The 23,547-nt window shown below is 36.1% G+C and overlaps 1 protein-coding gene across 1 annotated transcript in view; it reads right to left on the bottom strand.

The window, feature by feature from the left end:
- Positions 1-23,547, bottom strand: part of CFAP58 (cilia and flagella associated protein 58) — an 89,386-nt gene that overhangs the window by 1,809 nt on the left and 64,030 nt on the right. The window contains exons 16-17 of the mRNA XM_014073855.2: positions 2,602-2,721; positions 720-853 (exon numbers count right to left, since the gene is read on the bottom strand). Coding sequence (XP_013929330.1) covers positions 720-853; positions 2,602-2,721 — 254 coding nt within the window. The remainder of the gene's footprint in view (positions 1-719; positions 854-2,601; positions 2,722-23,547) is intronic.

Below are 23,547 nucleotides of genomic sequence, written 5' to 3'. Positions count from 1 at the left end.
TCATGAAATTATGCAGTAAAATTAATCCTTAGTGGTGGAAGAAAAGGCAAATCTTTGATCACCCACTAGCCAACATTCTTTGCCCCTCTTTAATTTTCATGAAGAAAGAAATCAGGTCCAATTCACACATTTTGAAACCACCTGTTCTGTTTATCACAACAGTTGCAGAGTCCATCAGCAAAAGTTCTATGGTTTCTACCACATTGTAATATTTATCTTATACTCTTAGTTTGAACTAAATTGGTAAAGCAGAAAACAGAAATATTCTCAGAAGAGAACATTTTGGAAGAATAGTCTACTTTTTGTAATACTTTCATTTGGTGAAAACTCAGTATTTGCAAAACTATATAAAAGATTAAAATGTTTCTTAGTCTTATGCCACAAGTGAATTCTGTAGATGCATAAAAATTCAGAAGACCAAATGTAAGTACATTATCATCAATATAGATACTATATAAAATGGTATTAAATTTTGAAGCATGACAAAAGAAATAAATAGATTAGAAACAGAGAGAGAGAAATGGAACATTTAACTTAAAATAACATAAAATTCCAATTGTGGCCAATCTCAATTATCTAATCCTGGGAATATGTGTTCATATTCACCTATTCCACATAGGAAGCTTGAAAAATGCTGTCACTATTAGGGTTCAATGAGTCATTTTTCAATAAATGCTATTCTTGCAATTGTTCTTATTACAATTACTAATACTTCTTACCTGTTTTCCTGCTCCTTGCGTTTTTGAGTGAGATATTTCTTCTTTATATTCAGAAGTTCATTTGCAAGTCTTTCAATCTCGTATTTGTATTCTTGACTCTGTGATTCATACATATTCAGCTCAGAAGATAAAACCTTAAAAAGTCAAAACAAAACCCATTATAGTGCAGTAAATCAGTGATTTGCCTTTATGCTATTTCAAGTTTTTTTAAAATGTGATACAAATCCATCCTTGTTACAAGGAGAACCTTGAGTGTCTTAGCAGACAACCTTATGCAGGGAATGCTGCGTGCACCAATAGATTGGGACAAATGAAAAGAAAAGAGAGAATGACGGTTCTTTCTATTTTTACCCCGGTCTATAAAATTACTCCCTTAGAGATGCTCACTCATTCCTAACTTTGGCCATCCTGTTTAGAAAAGCCTTAAGATATGAGATAATTTCTTAATAAACTCATTACTATTCATTGTCAACATCTTTTTTTTACAATGTTTTAATCTGGGTCTTTATTATTTTGCATTGAATCATAGAAAGTAGAGTTTGGATGGGACTTCTAATCACTGTCTGTTCCTTAGGCAGTTTGTACAAACTGGTTATGAACAGAAGAAAAATAGTTTGACTGGTTTATTAGGAAATTAAAATGAAAAGAAAATTGAAAGGCATATAAAATTCTAGCATTGTCTCCAGTTGCCATAGAAGGATCTATATTTACAGCAATGATTTATTAAATTAGTTTTTCATAACTTAATTTGATAAACATTTCACAAAATGGTTATCTTGACACAATTATGAAATTTCTATACTAGCTTTTAGTTAATTGAGTTAATGCTGTCTTTTGCTCCTGTAGGAAAGGTAAGATGAAAACTCCAACAAACCAATGTAAATCTTCATCAATATTTATTTAAAATTATCCTTAATGTGAGTTACTAATATTATTCAAAACCTTCCTTATTTTTACAGATTTTTGTTAAACTGAAGAAATTAGCCCTGCAAGAGAAACTTGTATCAGACTAAAAATGAATCAAGAAGTATTCAGCTTTCAACTATTTACATTAGAATTTCCTAAAATCCTACAATGAAGACATAAATAGCAATAGCAATAGCAGTTAGACTTATATACTGCTTCATAGGGCTTTCAGCCCTCTCTAAGCGGTTTACAGAGTCAGCATATTGCCCCCAACAACAATCCGGGTCCTCATTTTACCCACCTCGGAAGGATGGAAGGCTGAGTCAACCCTGAGCCGGTGAGATTTGAACAGCCAAACTGCAGAACTGCAGTCAGCTGAAGTAGCCTGCAGTGCTGCATTTAACCACTGCGCCACCTCGGTACGTCACCATCTTGATTTTGATCAGAATTTGTTGTTTTTAGCATTAGGCTTCTCCCAGGCAAGACTGGGCTAAAACCCCTTAACCAATCATTCAAGAATCCAGGAACATCTGACAAGGAAGTTTTAGGAAAACTAAGAAGCCATTTCAAATACTGCTGTGTAATAGAAGTACATCCTTTTTATATTAAAAACAAAGTTCATTATATTATACATCTTTCTTCAAGCTGTGCAACAGCTTGAAACAGCCTCTCTTTTTGGTAGGAGATCTGGTTATCGAAAGTGTTTTGAACTGAAATTATTTTGTTTTGAGCTTGAAATTTCTGATTTGAACTCAAATACCTTTACTAAGATCAAAACAGTATTTCTTATGAGACTGTAACAAAAAAGTAGAAAAATAGCAATATCCTTCTAGCATACACTATGAATTTAGATGTTCAGCCCAAACTCCGAATGTTTTTGTAAATTACAAAAATCTATGCTTCATTATTATTAATCAGAAGAAATCACTATGCTTTATTTACAAGAAGTTTGAAAAAACAAACTCAAGAATCTTACTTTAAGCTGTTTTGTCTTCTCCCTCAGTGTGTGTCGATATAGCTGTAGTTGTTCTGCTGCTTCTGGCCCAGGCTGACGAGCTAAAATGTGTTTCAGTTCCACATACAATTTCTCCTTCTCCTAGAAGAAACCATTCAATATAATTCCAAAATATTATACCTATTCTATTTTAGAGAATAAAGATGCAAATGTGACAGCATAAGAAAGAAAAACAAGAATCGAAAAGTAAAGAAGTTATTAAGCAAACTTGTTTTACTTAAATCTTTGGACAATTCAAGCTTATCACTGTTATATTAATGAAACGGATTAATGATATCACAGAGGACGAGGCTTCACCTCTTACTCCTGGGAATGTAGGAATTTACAAAAGTAAATTTATAAGAGGGAGTCAAACTATTCTCCAAGGCACCTGAGGGCAATGTTCCCTCTAATTTTTTTTCAGTGTGAGCGGAAAAGTATAGTGTGTGAGCTGCACAGTTTCATGCCTGAGCACCTAAGAGAGCCACAGTTTGAACTGCTGTCGCGTCTGCTGGACATTTGCGCAACCTTCCAGGCGTCAAGCGCCAATTGCGAGCGAGGTTTCAGCCCGATGAATGCCAGACATGAAAAGTGCCACTCAAACACTATACTTTTCTGCTCACCCTGAAAAAAAAAAGGCTCTCTGCTCAGCTTTTAGATTGTTAGACTGGCTAGAGAGAGACATGGCACCAACAGGGTCCTGGCATTTTGCAGGCAACCTGTCCTCTCACATTCCTTTGGAATGCAACCCATCACATGTGAATTAGATTTTGCCAATTATCCTATTAAAAGATAACGCTATTATTCTAAAATATGACTAACTCAATATTAAAAACTGTAAATATGTAATGCTGATAAATAATAGCAGTAATTGTTATTTAGTATGATTAAAATCAGTATTGATATATCAATATAATATCTATCGAAATTGACAATATACACTAAAATAACAATACAAATATATAATGTGGAATATAAATGTAATAAATATAATATATAAATGCAACATAAATGTAATAAAATAATTTATCATGAAACTCTCCCCCTTTAAAGTAGTAAGATCAATTAAATAGTCTAGCAAGTTTGGACAATATGCTATATGTTATGTTACTTAAGAATATATATACCTCAGAATCAGATACAACATCCACATCATTTCCAACTGAGTCAATAAAATCATATGCCATGCCAAAACTATTTTAAATAAAGATATGAAATTAATCAAGTCTTGCATTTATTTTTCAAAATGAATGTACAATTTTTTTATTATTTAAGTTTTGTACCCTATCTTTTCTAACTAACGTTAACTTTAAAAAGATGTTACATCAGACTACAATACAAGTAATTAAATGAAGACTAAAATAAGTGTTTTGGCATATTGAGCTTTTTATATTTCTTTCTTATATTTCTTCCTTAGTTGAGAACTTGCTCCTCAGCTTACTTACGCATTAACTGTTTGTTGCTTTTATGGTTTATTCATTCACTGCTCCATCTTCAGTTTTTTTCACAGGGGGCAGGGCTTCCTTCCTCCCTCCCTCCCTCCCTTCCTTCCTTCCCTCCCTCCCTCCACTCCTTTGGCCACCAATTTTGATCCAATTCTCTCTCTCTCTCTCTCTCTCTCTCTCTCTCTCTCACACACACACACACACACACACACACACACACACACGTTCTTTGGGGGGGTTGAATTACTCCGCCTCACTGCGCAAAGTCGGCTCAGCATGTGTTCGGCCCCCACTTACGCCGAATCAAATCCGCGGCCAGCGGGACCAGGGGGTTGCATTTCAAAGCCGCCAGTCCTCTTGCTTCTTCTCCTTCACCGGCAAAGCTCCCGCTGGCTTCCCCGCCCATGGCAGTGGCAGTGGTGCCTCTCCCTCCACGCGGAGCACCTGAGCTGGCTCCCGCGTTATCCCTCCCCCTTCCTCCTCTGCCGTGCTTTTGAGGCCACGGGAGCTAGTAGGAAAGCGGCCGAGGTGGAGGCGGCGGCAGGGGTAACCCAGAGCCCAGCTGCCGCCTCCACCTCGGACGCTTTCCTACTAGCTCCCGCGGCCTCAAAAGCACGGCAGAGGAGGAAGGGGGAGGGATAACGCGGGAGCCAGCTCAGGTGCTCCGCGTGGAGGGAGAGGCACCACTGCCACTGCCATAGGCGGGGAAGCCAGCGGGAGCTTTGCTGGTGAAGGAGAAGAAGCAAGAGGACTGGCGGCTCATTAAAACAAGTCTGGGGAGGTCCTTTGCGGGCGGCCAGTTCTAGCCGCCTGCAAAGGACTTCCCCACGTTTGCTTTGGTAGAAATCTCTGCGCGGCAGTTAGAAACTGCTGCGCGGGGATTTCTTTCCATGTGCATGGCCGCACAGGCGCGCACCTTAGAGGGAACAGTGCCTGAGGGTAGAACAAGAAGCAATGGGTGGAAACTAATCAAGGAGAGAAGCAACTTAGAACTGAGGAGAAATTTCCTGACAGTTAGAACAATTAATCAGTGGAACAGCTTGCCTTCAGAAGTTGTGAAAGCCCCAACACTGGAAGTCTTTAAGAAGATGTTGGATAGCCATTTGTCTGAAAAGGTATAGGGTTTCCTGCCTAGACAGGGGGTTGGACTAGAAGACCTCCAAGGTCCCGTCCAACTCTGCTATTGTATTGTAAGTGATTTCAATTTCTTAGGTTATAAAAAAAATGTAGACTATCTCAAAGGTGCTTTTTCAAAAGGCAACTGGACTAGGAGCTTGTCCTCAGCTTACAAAGTCTCTTCTTCCTATCTCTGTCAAAGAGAGTTATATGTCTTATGACATATATAGGACAGTACTTTGTACCCTGCCTGCCCTATGCTTATTTATAGTTCAGTATCAGTTATTTACCTATAATGATCAAAATGAGGAAATGGCTATTTGCAGCCATTTGAGTAGTATGTTATTGGGAATGTTTGGTTTATTACAAACCAACTGCAACAAGTTAGAAAAGTCGGAACTCTAATTCATCTATCTATTCATTCATAGGAGCCACAGGGGCACAATGGTTACAATACAATATTGCAGGCTAACTCTGCAAGTAGCTAGGAGTTTGACCCTGACCAGCTCAAGGTTGACTCAGTGTTCCATCTTTCCAAGATTGATAAAATGAGGAACCAGATTGTTGGGGGCAATATGCTGATGTTGTAAACCGCTCAGAGGGGGCTGTAAAGCACAATGCAGTGGTATATAAGTGCTATTGCTATTGCTAGACAATATATCTGCCTTGCCACCTGTGAGTGCAGAAAGAACAACTATGTTAATGCTTTTTCCACTCAGCAACCAGAAACTATCTGAAGTTCTCTGCAGTTAGCTCATTAGCTGAAGAAACTATGTAACCAGTAATTATTCGTATATGCTTTTATCTACAAAGCTAGCTTGCTACCAGATTTGTTTCTAGTATGTATAGTTACAACTTAGTCATGGAAACATACTTAGAGGGAAAAATGTTCAAGCCTTTCATTGAAAAAAATAATTAATTCACTATTAATATTGTTGTCTACTGAACATTAAAAAGTAGCTAAGAAAGAAGTACTGAGGGTTTTAAAGCCAATGCCTAGTGAATTATCATTGGAACTGGAAGAATGGATTACACAATATATGAAGGAGAAAAGGGAGAATAAAAGAACCACTTGGATACATCTGTGCATTGAACTCTACAGAGCATAACCATTCAGTTTATTTAAAATGCAAAACATTTCAGAAAAATATAATCTTGATTTACTAAAAGGAACAAAAGAGGCAAAAATAAACCTTATTATTTGTATCTTCTTTGTGTTACCATTGTTATGCCCCATCCTTATTTTAGGGCACAGAAAGTAGCAGAAAGCAAAGTGTAGTGTAAATGCTAGAACACACACTGCCTAATAACACTTCAAAGTTCTGAGGCATATCATTCCTATTCATTACACTATGCAAATACATTCATTTTGGAAAATTAGCACAATTAATTCCCTGTGACAAAATAGAAATCCCTCTTACCAGATCTTACAAATATACCATAAATGATTGGTGTCAAAAACTATGGACGCACATATGACATTTTTGTGGATTACTAATATTTTTAGTAAAAGGTATATTAAGTGCAATATATTGAAATATTAGTTCATGATCTGTTTCAAAATTTTTGATACTTATTTTGTTGCACTTCAATTTTCACCCAAACAAATTGCAATCTCTTCAGTCTTACAAGCTTCAGTTTTACAAGAACAGTGGACAGACTGAATTTGACAGATGGCAGAATAAACATTCAAAATCATCTAAATAAATTCAGCAGCTAGAAGGACAAACATATAATGTTTCACCCAAACAACAAATGTATAACAATAAGAATCAGGAAATAATATTGGCAAGGATAATTTAAGTCTTAAAGTAAATCACATGATTAAGTGGCATAAAAGTTCAATACTATTTAAAATTGGAAATTTTAACAGAAGTTTTCATTCAAGATTCAGGTATAAAAATAGACCTCATTTGGAGCACTTGGCTCATTTTGCAACACAATGTCTCAAGAACAATATTAACAAAGTAAGAAAAGATCTAATTATATCTACCAATCTCAGATTCCAAAAGTCTATTTTGATCCAATAAAAATATAAAATATCTTCTTACAGATTACAAATGTGTGTGTGTACTGTAGACAGACAGACAGACAGACAGACAGATAGATAAGGGATAGGTGGATGGATGGATAAATACACATACACATACACATATAGGATGAATTCTAATAAAAAATATAGTAATTTTTGTAATTTATTTATCAACAAAGCAAATACATACATGACATCTAATACCATTTTGATTAATCATGGATATTTGAAACATGTGTTTGGCATAAACAACTTCTACTACCAGTGTCCCAATTTTTAATATGCTACACTTACAAACTCTTAGAGTAAAATTCTTAACAAACGTGGGCTTTTTCCTCTATAAAAATATTTTTTAAAGAATTGAACAGAAATATCTTCACGTATTAGTCAGAATTCCCTTTCTCCCAAAACTTGCAATGGGTGAAGCAGGTCATCAAAATTGACAGAACATTTGTGCTATTGTGCTTATTTGTAAACATTTCTCAATGCATGATGTCCCAGGTACTGACAAATGTGTTGTTATTATGTGTTTTATCTCTTTTTGTGCCAGAAAAGCACCAACAGAGTAGGGAATACCTATAAACCTTTTGTGATAGGGTTAGAAGTAGGGTTAGCAGTAAATCTCTGCACCCCAGAGGAAGGTCATTAACTCCATTACTTGGAGCTTTAATTTCAGGCTCCCTGATGAGTAATATCATTTAATCTTATTACTGAGCATCTTTTTCTGGAACTTACAGAAATTTCATAGAAATCATGTTTACTATGAAGAAGAGTGGAAGGATGTTGTTTTGTTTAGACAGTTATCAAAAAAATGTGGCAAGGAGTTTTTATGTACAGAACTCATCAAACTGAGCCTAGAATCTCCTGGAGAACTTCATACTGTTTTTCCTTCAGATCCTGTTGAATTTCTGGGGAGCAGTTTGGCAATATCTACAAGTAAATCCTCCAATATGAGCAGAATACTTTAAACTAGTTCCAATTCATAGAACAGTCCAATTCATAGAACAGTCAAACTAACAGTCTCTAAAATACCAGAGGGGGATCAGGATGTTCCAGAATTCAGTGAAGAGCTTCATTATCAAATGGGTGAGTTTTACATATCCCTGAGTGAAAGCTGTTGTTGAACTGATTATGTAGTAAATGTATTTGATATGCTTGCTAGAACTCTTAGTACTAAATTATATAGAAGTAATCCTCAACTTACAACAATCATTTAATGACTGTTTGAAGTTTCGACAGCCTGGAAAATGGTGCTTTACAATCTCTAAAATACTTTCAGCCATCATAAAATGTCATGCTTCCACCTACTCCCTAATTGCATTTCAGGGGCTTGGCAACCAGCTTCTATTTATGACCACTTGCAACATCCCACAGTCATATGACCAATTTATGACCTCTTTTTTTACAGTTTCTGGCTGTTTTTGCCAGTTTGCAACTAAACACACCTATTCAGGAGAATGAATCCAGAATTATGACCATATAGAATGAAATTGCAATTGTGTTTGTAAATAGAGGATTATCTGCGCTTTTTAATTAATTGATTTTCTCAAAGACACTATAAACCCTATAAAAGCATTCTTAAATGTTTTAGCATATAGGGAAGGAGAAACATTATATTATTTTCATATATTGAGCCATGAAAATGTTTAGGCAAACTAAACTAAAAAAAATGTTCTCAATAAAAAGAATGTACATTTTAGTGCAGGCTGCATAAACAGAGTTTAAAAAAGAAATGTACAAAAGGAATTTGCCAAATGGGTTGAGAAGTTTGTAACTAGTTTATATCCTGAACAAGGAGGAATAAAAAATAGTAGAATAAATTGATTGACAGATACAGAAATAAAGTCTCATGATCTAACACAGAAGCAGAACCACAGAATATTTTAAGCACCCCGAGGAAAAACAAAATCAGTCTGCTGAGATTTTTCTAAAAAAGAATCCTGAATATTATTTATATAAATTATATGGGCAGACACTAGCCGAAATTCTTAAACTCCTCTAAACCTCATTTAAGTAACAGTTATGTTAAGAAAAAGGCTGGAGGCTAGAAAAGAAACAAGAACATCTTTGTAGTAAACTATTCAATTTCTACTGTTTTCCACTAATGCTCTGTTCTTATTTTAAACAGATTTTTTTCTTCATGAATTGTACACTTTTATTATTTTTCTTCTCTATACTCCTTCATTTGTTCACTGGCATATACCCTACAAAGATATAGAATTCATACATACATGAATGTGTAGTCATACATGCACATCAGGGGTGGGTTGCTACCGGCATTACTGCCAGTTTGGCGCATGTGCACAGCGTGCATGTGCGTATTTACACCTAGAAAGGTCTGCGTATAGACAGAACATTAGAAAAGGGGGGGGAAATTACATGCAATGGAGATTGTTCCGCACGTGCGCAGAAGCAAAAGTCAAGATTGTGTCGCCGACAATAAAACCGGTTCGGGTACATGGGCAGCCGAATTACCACCTACTTGGGTGAACCGGGCCGAACCGGTAGGAACCCACCTCTGATGTACATGCATATGTATGTTTCTGTATCTGTAGCTACATCTATATATCTGTCCACTGTTATAATGTATTTAATAGAAGTTGAATTAAAAAGCATTATTAGTTTTATTTTATATGTATATAATTATCATCAATTAACATTGTTGCGCTCTTGTAAATGTTAGTGATAACTGATCAGTTTCATGCTAGAGAAACATTCTTCTTCCCTTAAATCTGAACCAGAACTTGTCTCTGGAATGAACAAAAAAATTTTCTTGTTGATAGAGCAGTAGTAAATGTTTTGAGCTGCAAAATGGCCCATATCAGCAAAACGATTCTCAAGCAATGGTTAAAAAGCAACTTTTAACTATAATTTAAGAATATTTACTGCAGTACTATAAATGAATCTATTTCAATTCAGAAAGCAATACACCAGCACTCTTGTGGAAGATTGTTTTAAAACCAAAGTCCTGCTTTGGTAGTGTAATACAAGAATGAGAAGTGATGTAATCACATTGTTTAGTAGATAAGGATATTAGGTATAACACAATATATGTGGTTTTGATGATGTTAAATTATATACATCATATATATTGGACAAGTCTGCTGGATTAGATGTGCTTAATTATTATTGTATATTTACAATAATCAATATATAATATAAAAACACCCTTTTTACGACCCCTGTAATCTTTTAATCAAATATCAAACTTATGGCAACATGTTTTGTTTTAGCTAAAGCATTGCTACAACATGCTTAATCTATGCAAAAACTATTTTACAACGTAATATAGCAAGACATTGTATGGTTATTGTTGCTGTTGTTGTTATTGTTATTGTATTCAGACATGCATAGACTTGTGTAAATTGAGTATATCCATCTTGAATCTTTACATAACTTTATCTAACAGGTTCCTACCAGTTTGAACCTGTTCGACCGAACCAGTAGTAGTTTGGAGGCCTGGGTTGCTGGAACTAACAGCGACACAGGCTTGCCATACCCTCAAACTGGTTCCACGGGCGGCGCCATCCTGTTTTTCAATTCTGCTCATGTGCAGAACAATTTTAATTGCATTGCACGCACAGCACATGCACGTATGCATGCACAGCGCACACACAAGCAAACCAGCAGTAGTGGCTGCCGGAACCCATCCCTGTCTCAGACCTATTGGGTATGATGATGTTAGCTAAATTTTAGAATTGATTCAGTTTTTTCATGCTTTCACTGGTTTATTTTAAACAGGAGCATAGCTGAGTTTCTCTTTCTTAATGCTACATATTGTATCTGGGTTTTTTTTTAGTTCCACTGGCATTACATCCAAACTCTTTCTCTCAGTCCCTGAGCTTATGCAAGTCATTCTGTTTCAAGGTACCTGGTTGTTTAAAAAAACCTTCAATAGCTAGACATTTTACAAGGGACAATTGTTATAATTTCACTCCATGCTCATTTGGGATGTAAGAAGATCATGAATCAAAACAACCTGGGTCAAATGTGGCTGCATTTTAAGATAACATTTCTAGAGATTATCTACATCGCTTAGGATTTATCTATTTCTATTCCACTCCAACAGATATGGTAGCATCCAGCCATAATCAGAAATATTGGGGGGAAACATCTAATTGCAAAATTACGACCATATCATTACACCTTCAGGTGTTTTTATGCAGTATACATTTTAGTAATGGTGAATAGACAGTTTAGAGATTTTTCTGTTTGTTTGGGGGGGGAGGGTTTTTTGTTTTCTTTGACAAACCATAGTCCCTCACATAGCATCATATTATTACAAGGTCTGTTCTTTTCCCTTTTTTATATGAAATAGAGAGCAACAATTTTACTTTCTTCATGGCACACACGCAGAGCTGCTCATGGATTTCATGATTACTTCTATTAGGCAACAGACAAATTTGTTTGTTTTGCCATTATTTGCATACCCTAAAATAGAATCATATAAGAAAGAGACCAATATGACTCATACATGCATATGCACATATATCTATATTTGGACCAATGAGCCATAATTTATTAAAACTCTGACATGCAGATCTATTCTGTATTTTACTTTGTATTTGCCAAACCTTTACCTATTTGTTAGGATAATTAATGATTAAGAACCGGAATCTTTATGATGTGTTTTCTCAACTTTCCAAACAGATTTTAATGCTCCCTTTGTCTTGTTTTAGTTGAAAGAATGGCTTGGAAAGAAAACAAGCAAATAAATAAAAGCTATTCCATGCAATAGTGCAGAAAACAGTTCTAAACTTGTTGCTGCTGTCTTATAATGACTTGCCACTTTCTGAGGAAAAATCATTCTAAACCAAGTGGTTAATTAGATTTGCTGGGAAAACACAATGCAGTTGTAATGTTGCCCATTATACTGACTGTGGCAGAACAACTGGTGTTAATTATAGAGTCAAAGCTCTAAATCGTTTTGTGGAGATATTTACAGAAAGACTGAAGTGGTAGATGATGTTATCCATTTATGTCTTCCTGAAATTGTTAACAAGACTTGTCTATCACAATTAGTAACCTTTCTTTTAAACATCAAAGGTTAAACTTTCTTTGAGCTGAACTGGCTATTGTTCCCTACATATATAATGAACAAGGAATAAAGTTAGGTCATCTTGAACCTTTCAGTCTACGTTCCTATTGAAAGTGAAATCTGGACATCCTTTATGCAATATTTCCAAGCCTGGTATTAAAATAATACACTAAAAAATACAGCATCATAAACTCTATCTAAGCATTTTTCTAAACATGCCAAAGAAGAAAAGGCTCATGCAAAATCCTGCTCCAAATGTCTTTGTGCATGCCAGCTCCACTTCAGATCTTTAAAAATTCAAGAAGATACCAAAAAGATTCTGGGCTTCTAATCATGTTCATTTTCAAATGTACTTGGAATCCTTCTTTACATCTTAGTGCTAAATATGCAAAGATGGAAATGGAGATAGCATGCTCAAAACTTTCATTGATTTCTCCTCCAATCTCCAGTTTTGGTCTTCATAAATTCAGCAGATCAATTAAATGAGGCTCTTAACTGGCACATGATATGAAAAATATGCTTGTCATATTCACCAATTCCATTTTATAAAGGAACATTCACAGCAAGCAGGACAAAATACAAGCTGTTTTTATGCTGAGGGACTGGAAGATACCCATCTTACAACATGCAGCTTATGTATGCTTTGACCTAGTTTAGGACTAGATCAAAATACTTCTCTGTGAGTCTTTCTGTAAATAGTAGTCTTTAACAAATAAATATTCCTTGCTCATTCTTATTCTGTTCTGTCAATTTTCACAGTCACCTTTCTGTACTATGGTTATGCTGTGCTCTATTTAAATCTTGAGTATAGGTAACTTGAATGACTAGAAAATTTTGGAGCCTTTGTGCTCCATGTGTTTGGTTGTTAGCTTGCAGACATTTCCCTACTCAGCTACATAACATCATCAGTGCTGGCCCAGATAATATTACCTACTTGATTAATTAAACATCAGCATTGCTTAAAGAGAATCCACAATTCAACTTAAGCTACATATATTTTCTTCTATTGAAATTAGAAAATGGATGAAATGTTACTGTGGCTCATTAATCTGAACATATAGTTAAATAAGCCAGACTTTTAGCCAGTTAGGGATAATATCAAATTTTAAAAGGGAACTGCTTTTTCAAAGTGTGTAATGTTTTTTTTTTCAAACTGCTAAGTTTTTGAACAAAGACAAAGCTATATAATTCAATTTACTGGGACAGTTTCCTAACTATCTTTACAAAATTACTTTGTTAATTACTGTTCACTAACATAGTTTAATAATAGCATACAAATAAACACATGTTCCAAACAAGCAAGTAAAGTACCTCTAGTACTAACCATGCACCCTTGGTGGCAAACAAAAAACAAAAAAACCCTGATACTGGGAAATTCAAGAAATTAGAAATATAAGCAAAGTTGCCTCAGAGCTTTGCGATACCACTGTAGTTATGCTTTCCAAACTCAATTATTGCTTGATGAGTACACAGTAATGAATTAGGCACCGTAACTGCTATATCTGTAATATGATCAAGTGTCTCGCTCTAGTGCATAATGTTGCTTTTGTGTAACAAAGGGTGGTCATTTCTAACGCATTTGTTTTTATAATGTCAGCACAAACCACTGTAAAGCTACACACTTTGAAAAAAGTAGGGTAGCATATTCCATTTTAGATTTATTTTTATTAACCTGGTAAATACACATGCAAGTACGCAGCTATGCATTTTTAATGCAGGCTTACAAATAAATATTGTATAGATGTTTGCAATTCTGTAGGTGCACAATGAAAAACAGCTTACATTAACAATATGGTGTGGGGCGGCGGGGGGGAGATTACAGGGATTTCCTGCCTCTCTTCCTCTCTGCCCGAAGTCAGAGAAAATTATGCAGGAAAATTCCACTAAGCAAAATTCTATATTTTCCAACTATTTCTACCAATAAATATTATAGGGCTTGTAGAACATAGTAAACATGTTGGATGAAGTTAGCCATTCTGGTTGGTAAACTACAATTCATTTCTTAAATTGCTCAGATTCAGTTAAAACTTTAGTAGGACATAGAAACCCAAAACAGTATATAAAATCATAGAAGATATTTTGTCAAAAATAGAATATTGAGAAGTGGGCCAATCCACATTACAGTAGTCCAGGAGATGACTAAAATAAGATATCCTGATCCTGGAATGGGCACAATTGGCATATAACCTGAAGTTGTGGCAAGGCCTTCAACAATTACTACATTTTTTTTTATCAAGTAGGACTTTAGAAACCAGAAGAATTCTCAAACTGCACACTGAGTCGTTTGAGGCAACTACAATAAAGTAAATCCCAAGATCCAGGTGACCCCAAAACGTAAAGCCACTCAGTTTGCCAGAGTTGAGCTGAAGCCTGTTGTTCCTCTTTCGAGCCCCCACAGCCTCCAAGTACAAGAGATGATATCAGCACCAATGCTGAGATTTTCAGTTGTTGATTTTGGCACATGTTCATCTCTAGCCATATCCACTATACAGATGGAAGCACTGCTGCTAAAAGGCCAGCACATTTGCAGTATTTCTGATTCAAGTACCTTATAAATTCAGCCCCAGGTAGAATATTTTGTGGATGATAGAACCCAGGTAGGATTTATTATCAGTCTGATGACAGTGGCAACTGCTAAATAGAGCCGAGGTGGCGCAGTGGTTAAATGCAGCACTGCAGGCTACTTCAGCTGACTGCAGTTCTGCAGTTCGGCTGTTCAAATCTCACCGGCTCAGGGTTGACTCAGCCTTCCATCCTTCCGAGGTGGGTAAAATGAGGACCCGGATTGTTGTTGGGGGCAATATGCTGACTCTGTAAACTGCTTAGAGAGGGCTGAAAGCCCCATGAAGCGGTATATAAGTCTAACTGCTATTGCTATTGCTATTGCTATTGCTATTGCTAAATGAGCTATACAGTTCCTGCTATAACAAAGCCCTTACTTAATGATTTTCCAGGATTTATATCTGAAATTATGTTTAGGGACTATAAAGAGCCATGTCAGCAAAAGTGTTCAATAGTACAATGCACTGTAATTTCTCGGTTATCACACATTTAACCTGAATCATGGTGGCACTGATGCACCATGAGAACCTTGGGAAAGAGACTTTGAATTGGCAAAGATGAAACAATCTACTATACTAAAATTAATCCAACTGGATAGATGGCTAGTTTGAATCTTCATATACTCAGCATTGCTGGAGTGTGTTTTATAGCACGGGCAATAAAGAATATTCAAAACGGATTGAAGTGATAGAGGAAGAACTCATGCAGTTGAAAGGAATCAGACCTTGCTTTCTGAAGAAGGACACCATGGGAACATAGTTGAATGGCAGGTATTTTTACAACAAGGACCCAGAAGAGATTAGGGAAACATACACCAGAAAGGAAACAAATGCTCTGAGGTTCAGAAGGGGCTGCTAGTATGAGACAATGAAAGTGCTTCTTTGGTTTATACTATTCCTTTACACATTTCCTGTAAGAATCAAAGCCAAGTTCTCTGTCTTAACTAAGCTGGATCCTGGGGGTTCAGGTAATCTCATGGACTAAATTTTTACTTATTCCAATCATATAGCATTAAAAACATTACTTCCATTTAAATGGAAACCACTGCTAGACAACCATTGTTAAAAACAACCAGTACCCAAAGAACCTCCCTTTTGCCTTTACAAGTAAAGGATGAAAAGAAAAAAGCCAATTTCTACATAGCAAAAGTCATATCTTTCTTAGTAACCTTAGGGATGGAGTTCACAGTGCCCATTATCTTCTCTTAAATTTGTCTCAAGGAATAAGTACTATTCAAGTGAACGCATGGAGTCTTACTGCTCTCTAGTGGCAAAATTTATTTTGACAAGTGAAGAAAATGAGCAAAAAAGAAAATAAGCATTGCTACTTTCCAGTGTCATGATTTGCTGTTAAACTGGAGTGGAATGCTAGGGGTGGGGGAGGGAGGGAGGGAGGGAGGGAGGGAGAGAGAGAGAGAGAGAGAGAGAGAGAGAGAGAGAGAGAGAGAGAGAGAGAGAGAGAGAGAGAGAGACCACCCACCTTACCCCAGATATTTTCAATATACAGTGATGCCATTCAGTAACTGGAATAGAATGGAAAAGAGAATCAAAGGAAGCTTGTCATCCTACGCTCAACCTTACTAAAGGCTTGAGAGAAGGCCCAGGTTTTCAAGCCTCTTCAAGTCACCAGTGGGTGCCATCCAGATCTCAGGGAAAACCTCATTCCAGAGTACAGAAAAGATGCACTTCTAGGGTACTGGTATAATATATATTGTGCCAACTCTGCTATTTTAAATCATCTGGAAAGATAAATGAACCCTCAACTAACAGGTTCTATGCTATGTATAGGTAATAATCAGTATCTTGAATCACATCTGGAAGCTAACTGGCAAGATGTCAGCCAGCCCAGATAAACCAAATAGAAAAAAATGGCCTTATAAACTCATTTTACATTAATATAAGGCTACATTAAGAGAATCTTGCAAGTCTGAACATACAAATCTCCTGCCATCATTTTTAACAGCCTGATAAATTAGGACAGGCTGACTATTCAGCAACTTTGGGCTCTTTCCTCTCTTGTCTGATTGTTCCCTAGGCAACATCTCTTCCCCTCACCCCTGGTCAATCCTGCATACCAGTACAGCTCATAAAACAGAGGTATTACATAGGCATACCAAGTATGGACTAGCTGAAGATTCTGATAGTCTTCAAGGGCAGCCTCACTAGTCTCATTGCAGTAGTGAAGCTATGAGACAATCACGGCATAAGTGACTGCCTGAAGTCCCCAAATTTAGGAAAGACATAACTGATACCGCTTTGCAAAGGCATCCCTGACCATAGATGCCCTTGCTCATTGAGCAGGAGCTATGCATTTAAGGAGACCCCAAAATTTTGCATCACTCTTGAATGGAGAATTGCAATTCCATCCAAGGTTAGCTATGGAATACTCCAGATCTGTAGAAGGCAAAGAAGATCTCAGTGGCCCAAACACTACTTGGTCTTGGTAAGATTGAGTCTGAGACAATTCTTCCTGATCTAAACTTATACCATCTCCTGGCGCAGGGGCAGAAACTTGACAGTCTCATTTGACTGGCCTGGATCCAAAAGATAAATGGGTATGATGAGCATGTTTATGATACTGAACTACAAACTGGCAGATGACCTCACCCAGTAGTTTCATGTAAATGTTAAAGAGAATGAGAGAAAGAGTAGAACTCTGGGGCACTGCCTAAAGGAGAGGTCATGAGAATGATCTCTCCTCCACAATTAGCATTGATTGGAACCAGCTCCAGAAAAAGTGTCCCCAGTCCCCAGCTCAGGAATCAGCTCAGAAAGATACTGTGGTTGACAGCATCAAAAGTGGCTATGAGATCAAGGAGCACAGTAATGGATGCACACCTCCATCCTGGCTCTACTACAGGTCAACTACAAGCACAACCAAGTTCTCTGTCTTAACTAAACTTGTAACTGCAGACACTATTTTTTTGCAAATTATATATACCCTTTACCTGTCTTTCCTGCTACAATGCCATCCTCTTCTATGTCAACAGTTGACAAGTTGATAAAAAGAATTACCCCTAGCCTGTAAAATATTAATCAAACAAGTATCATAAGGAAACAAAATGTACACAAAAGATGGCAGAAAAGCCCTGCATTGGCAGTCAGAACTAAGGATTGGCTGCCTATAATAAAGAACACTCAGTAAAACACCAGACCTGAAAACAAACCTCATGTTTTAGTGCCCTCTTCCCTACAGAGATTCAAATCATCTTTATCCTCTATAGCAGTGTTTCTCAACCTTGATGACTTTAAGTCCTGTGGACTTCAACTCCCAGAATTCTGGAAGTTGAAGTCCACAGGACGTAAAGTCGCCAAGGTTGAGAAACACTGCTCTATAGTTATCAACTTTAAAAATTGCAAAATAGAGCATCAAAAAGAAAGCTAAAAGATAAAAATATACACTCAGGCTCACATTTTGCTCTTCAGCCATCTGTGAGTTTTACAAACCCAAAAGCAAACTTTGCAATGCCAGGAGTTACCTGGGGGTCCTTATCTGGTAGTAGAAATGTCATATAAAATTCCTCAATGCATCTCAGAAATGGAATTGGAAGAGATAGTAAGAGGTACCTTCGCATATATCTCAACAGAAATTACAATATAACAGAATATGAATTTGTCTTTCAATATTACCATTTCTATAAGATCAGAACCATTCGTATATGAGATTCTAAGAAAATTTCCCTCCAGCTATGCTGATGGTATAATATTGAATTGTACTAACGTATATAAACTTGTCAAAATTAATTGTTGTGAGTTGGTATTTTATCCTAGCCAACAATACTATACTTTGACTCTAATTCTATATATTGGTTGATGTTTATCTTTCTGTGCATCCAGCCTACATGGAGCATGCACCTCCCCATGAGCTGCACCTATTTAATAAAGCTAGCAGTTATGGGATGGCAAATGTGAAAAAAAAGTAAAGCCATTGGAATAAATGGACAGTTTTCTCAATGGAGAAAGGCACCTTAGATCCTCGAGAAAGGTCAATCAAAAAAAGAACAAGAAATTCTGAGAGAGGTGAGAGAGAGGAGAAGAGAATACCAATTCCTGACCAAAGTACTGATAAAAAAGGTGTTAATTACAGATGGCTCATACCGGAAGGTCTGCTATGTACATGGCAAGGACAAAGACACAGGATAGATACAATCGAGAAGGCAGAAGCTTTTTACGCAGAATACTTTAGAGAAATGGCTGAGAAAACTGGGAAAGATGACTCGGTGGCACAACTACTGGAACTATCCACAACAGCGACCGAAAAAATAGAAGGAGCAGTAGGTGGAATTGAGAAAGAAGAAGGTGCGGCGGGGATGGAAGCTGTAAAGAAAAACGAGAACCCAGATCTACTAGAACGATAAACCCTGTATATAAAGTATAAACATGGAAGAAAGAAAAATGATTACAATTAACATTAATGGACTTAATTCGGTAACTAAAAGAAAGAAAACATTTCATAAATTAGAGAAGTTACAACTTGACATAGTTTGCCTACAAGAAGTACATATCCAAAAGAAATATGAACATTTATTAATTCAACCAAAGCTTTGGAATATGTTCTCAACACTGGCAAACTGCAAGAAAAGAGGAGTGATCTTCTACATTAAAGGCAACATTCCAGCAAAATTAATCTATGCAGAGGAAGAGGGAAGAATTCTGATGGTGGAAATTATGGATACTAAAAAAACACTCCTAATTGGAATTTACGCCCCCAATGAAAAACAAGACGAATTCTATAAAAAATTAGATAAAAATTTTTTGGACTTAGACTATGTTGATATTTGTATGATGGGAGACTTTAATGGCATTGTGAACCAAAATATGGACTATAAAACACACAAAACAAAAAAATTAAATAGAAAGATTCTGCCGAAATCCTTCTTTAGGATGATAGATGAAGTAAATCTAAAAGATATATGGAGAGAAAGAAATGCTAAAAAAGAACAATACACTTTCTACTCAAATAGACACTCATCATTTTCTAGAATAGATATGATATGGGCCTCAGCAGAGTTGAGCTGCAATATAAAAGAAATTGAGATTGGAGCAAGTACCTGGGCGGACCACAACCCAATTTCAATTAAATGGAAAGGCCAAAGGGCAAGATCCAGATGGACATTAAATAATACTATATTGAAAGAAAAAGATTTTGTACAAAAAATGGAAAAAGAGTTAGTCCTTTTCTTTAAAGAAAATAGGAAAGAAGATACATCACTGCAGAATCTTTGGGACACAATGAAGGCTGTTACTAGAGGTTTGATAATAGACTACACAAGGAAGAGAAACCTAAAGAAAAGACAAATGCATAAAGCTTTAGATAATGATTACAAAATACTTGAAAGAGAACTACAGAGAGCGCCACAAAAAAAAAGATGTCAAAATAAAAATGGACATAATTAAACAAAAAATGGACCTACTGGAAAAGGAAGAACTGGCACAAAAAATTAGAGGTGCTAAACAGAATTATTTTGAAAATGCGAATAAACCAGGCAGGTGGTTGGCATATAAGCTGAAAAAAGAGACAGAATGTCAGCCCTTCTTCATTCAAAAATCAGGAAAGAAAACCACAGGACTCCATTGGTAGAAATCAAGTGTACTTTTACTAATTATAAATGAATAGAAGCGATGCTAAGTGAAGTCTGATTATTTAGGCGCGAAAGCGAATAATATATTGTATAATTCATTCCCCTCCCCTTAGCATCCCGTGCACAGTCCAATCATAATTCTCCCAATTGTCAGGTGTGAGATAACTTCAAAAGGCATCACCAGGATGGAATGCTGGTTCCGTTAGCCTTGGCGGGAAACACTCCTCCTCCACATGCGCAGTAAGGTGGACAGTTCAAACTCTAGAATCTTCCTCCAGCACAACATTCAGTCCCTTCCCAAATACCATGCCCCCCCTCCCTGTTTCAATGGCAGCCGAAGCAGCAGCAAAGCGGAGGCTGACAGAGAAACAAAGAAAATATTCCAATTAAGAGATAAACAAGGACAAATTCAGTATGGAAATATTGAGAAAAAAAGTATTATACAAGACTACTATGCTAAGCTCTATGAACAAGAGAAGGTGGAGGAGGGACGAGTCAAAAAGTACTTACAAGATGCTAATCTCCCCCAGATATCAGATGAAATTAGAACAATGCTAGAAAGTAAAATAACAATGATGGAGCTAACAGATGCACTTAAAAAACAAAACAATGGGAAAGCCCTAGGACCAGATGGACTACCTGTGGAATTTTACAGAACATTTGAAGAAACATTGACCCTTCCACTCCTACAAGTCATGAATGAACTGATGTTTGAGAGCAAAATACCGAAGTCATGGTCAGAAGCGTATATTACATTACTACCTAAGGAAGAGACCGATCTAACACAAATTAAGAATTATAGACCAATTTCCTTATTAAATTCAGATTACAAGCTATTTGCATCTATACTAGCTGAGAGACTTAAAAAATATTTAAATGGCTTCATCCACTCAGATCAAAATGGCTTCTTACCTAAGAGACAAATTAAAGACAACATGAGAATGATTTTGAATACTTTGGAATATTATGAGGCCCACCCCGAAAAACAAATGGCATTGATGTTTCTTGATGCACAGAAGGCTTTTGACAATGTGAATTGGCAATTTATGTTTTTACAACTGGAGCAGATGAACTTTGGTAAGAAATTTACTCAAACCATACGAATGATATATCAGAAACAAGCAGCAAAGATAATGGTAAATGGAGAATTAACAGATCCTATTGAAATAAAGAGAGGTACAAGACAAGGTTGCCCATTATCACCACTACTCTTTGTCCTAACATTAGAGGTCCTAAACAGAAAGATCAGAGAAGAAGAAGAAATAAGAGGAATGAAAATTAAGAGAGAAGAGTATAAGCTATAAGCGTTTGCAGATGATCTAGTTTTTATTCTTGAAGATCCACTAGAAACAGCACCCAAACTGCTAGAAAGAATAGAGGAATATGGAAAAGTAGCAGGCTTGAAAATAAACAAAGATAAAACAAAGATTATGACAAAGAATATCCCAGCAACACAAAAGGAAGAGTTGTCAGAAACTTTGCAGATTCAAACTACAAGTAAGGTTAAATATTTGGGGATATACTTATCACCTAGATGTAGCACTCTTAAGGAGGACAACTATACTAGACTAAAACAACAAATAGCGACTGATCTGATGAAATGGGAAAATCTGCACTTATCAATGATGGGAAGAATCTCTACAATTAAAATGAACATTTTACCTAGAATTCTATACCTGTTTCAGACAATCCCAATCAGATTGGGTAAGGATTTTTTTCAAGATTTAAATAAAATAGTTTTGAAGTTTATTTGGCAAGGGAAAAAAGCTAGAATAAAACTTAAATTGCTACAAGATGCTAGAACTAGAGGAGGACTTGGCCTACCTGATTGGGAGCTATATTATCAAGCAACAAACTTGATGTGGATTAAGGAGTGGATATCATTAAAAAAACTCTAGATTATTGAATGTAGAAGGTCATGATTTACTGTTGGGATGGCATGCTTTCTTATGGTATAAGGGAACTAAAGCACATGGTTATTTTAGAAGACATTATATTAGGGAGGCGTTGTTATTAAACTGGGAAAAGGTAAAAAGATTACACTACTTAAAAATTCCAGTCTGGATATCAACAATTGAAGCATTTTCATATCCAATAATATATAAAAAGGAACAAACAGTTAGATATGTTGAATTATTGAATGTAGAGGGTGAACTCAAATCTATTCAAGAGTTGAAACAAGAAGGGATAGAAATGAACTGGTATTCATATGTACAGATACAATCTAGATATAATGAAGATAGAAAAACCGAAGGTTTTTACAATAAAATGACTGAGTTAGACAAAATTTTAACAGGTACTGATGAAAAAATAATTTAAAAACTATATGGATATTTATTGGAGGTTAAATTGCAAGAAGAACAAGTTAAAGAAACTATGATAGCTTGGGGGGGGGGGAATTTTAGGTATGGGATTGACTTAGAGAATTGGCAGGAACTGTGGTCTCAAAATTATAAAATGACAATGTCTACTGCATATAGAGAAAACTTGTATAAGATGTTTTACAGGTGGCATCTACCCCCAACTAGAATTGCAAGAATGTCCAAGAATAAATCAGAAAAGTGTTGGAAATGTCATCAGATACCGGGCTCATATTACCACATGTGGTGGACTTGCATTGAAGCTAAAAGATACTGGACTAAAATCCACATGAGGTTGGAGAAAATGACACACAAACAAATAGACTTTAAACCAGAGGTCTTTTTATTGGGGATCATACCAGAAATCTATAACAAAGACTTAAAATATCTGATTGTAAATGTGTTAACAGCAGCCAGAATCGTATTTGCAAAAAACTGGAAAAATGAAACAATACCAAAACAGGAAGAAGTTATCCGAAAAATAATGGACTGTGCTGAAATGAGTAAATTGACACTTGAAATTAGAGAACAAGAGGACGAGCAATTTTATAAGATATGGGACTTGTTTTATCGGTGGCTAGGGGGAAAAAAACTTGGAAATGAAAAATGATTTACTCATGCTTTAATTGAAGAAGTTAAATGATGACACAACTATGCTGTGAAATAAACTAACAATGATACAATGAAAAATTAATACATCTATGAATTGAATATTTTAGAATTTTTTGCTTTAAAAAGGATAAGGATAACAATGATTTTATGTATACTTAATAGAGGACTGGTGATATAATATA

This window comes from Thamnophis sirtalis, unplaced genomic scaffold (genome assembly GCF_051295495.1).
Source record: "Thamnophis sirtalis isolate CommonGarterSnake01/CBP01778 unplaced genomic scaffold, rThaSir2_p1.2 scaffold_11, whole genome shotgun sequence".
Classification (NCBI taxonomy): domain Eukaryota; kingdom Metazoa; phylum Chordata; class Lepidosauria; order Squamata; family Natricidae; genus Thamnophis; species Thamnophis sirtalis.
This window is presented reverse-complemented; position numbering and strand designations above follow the sequence as displayed.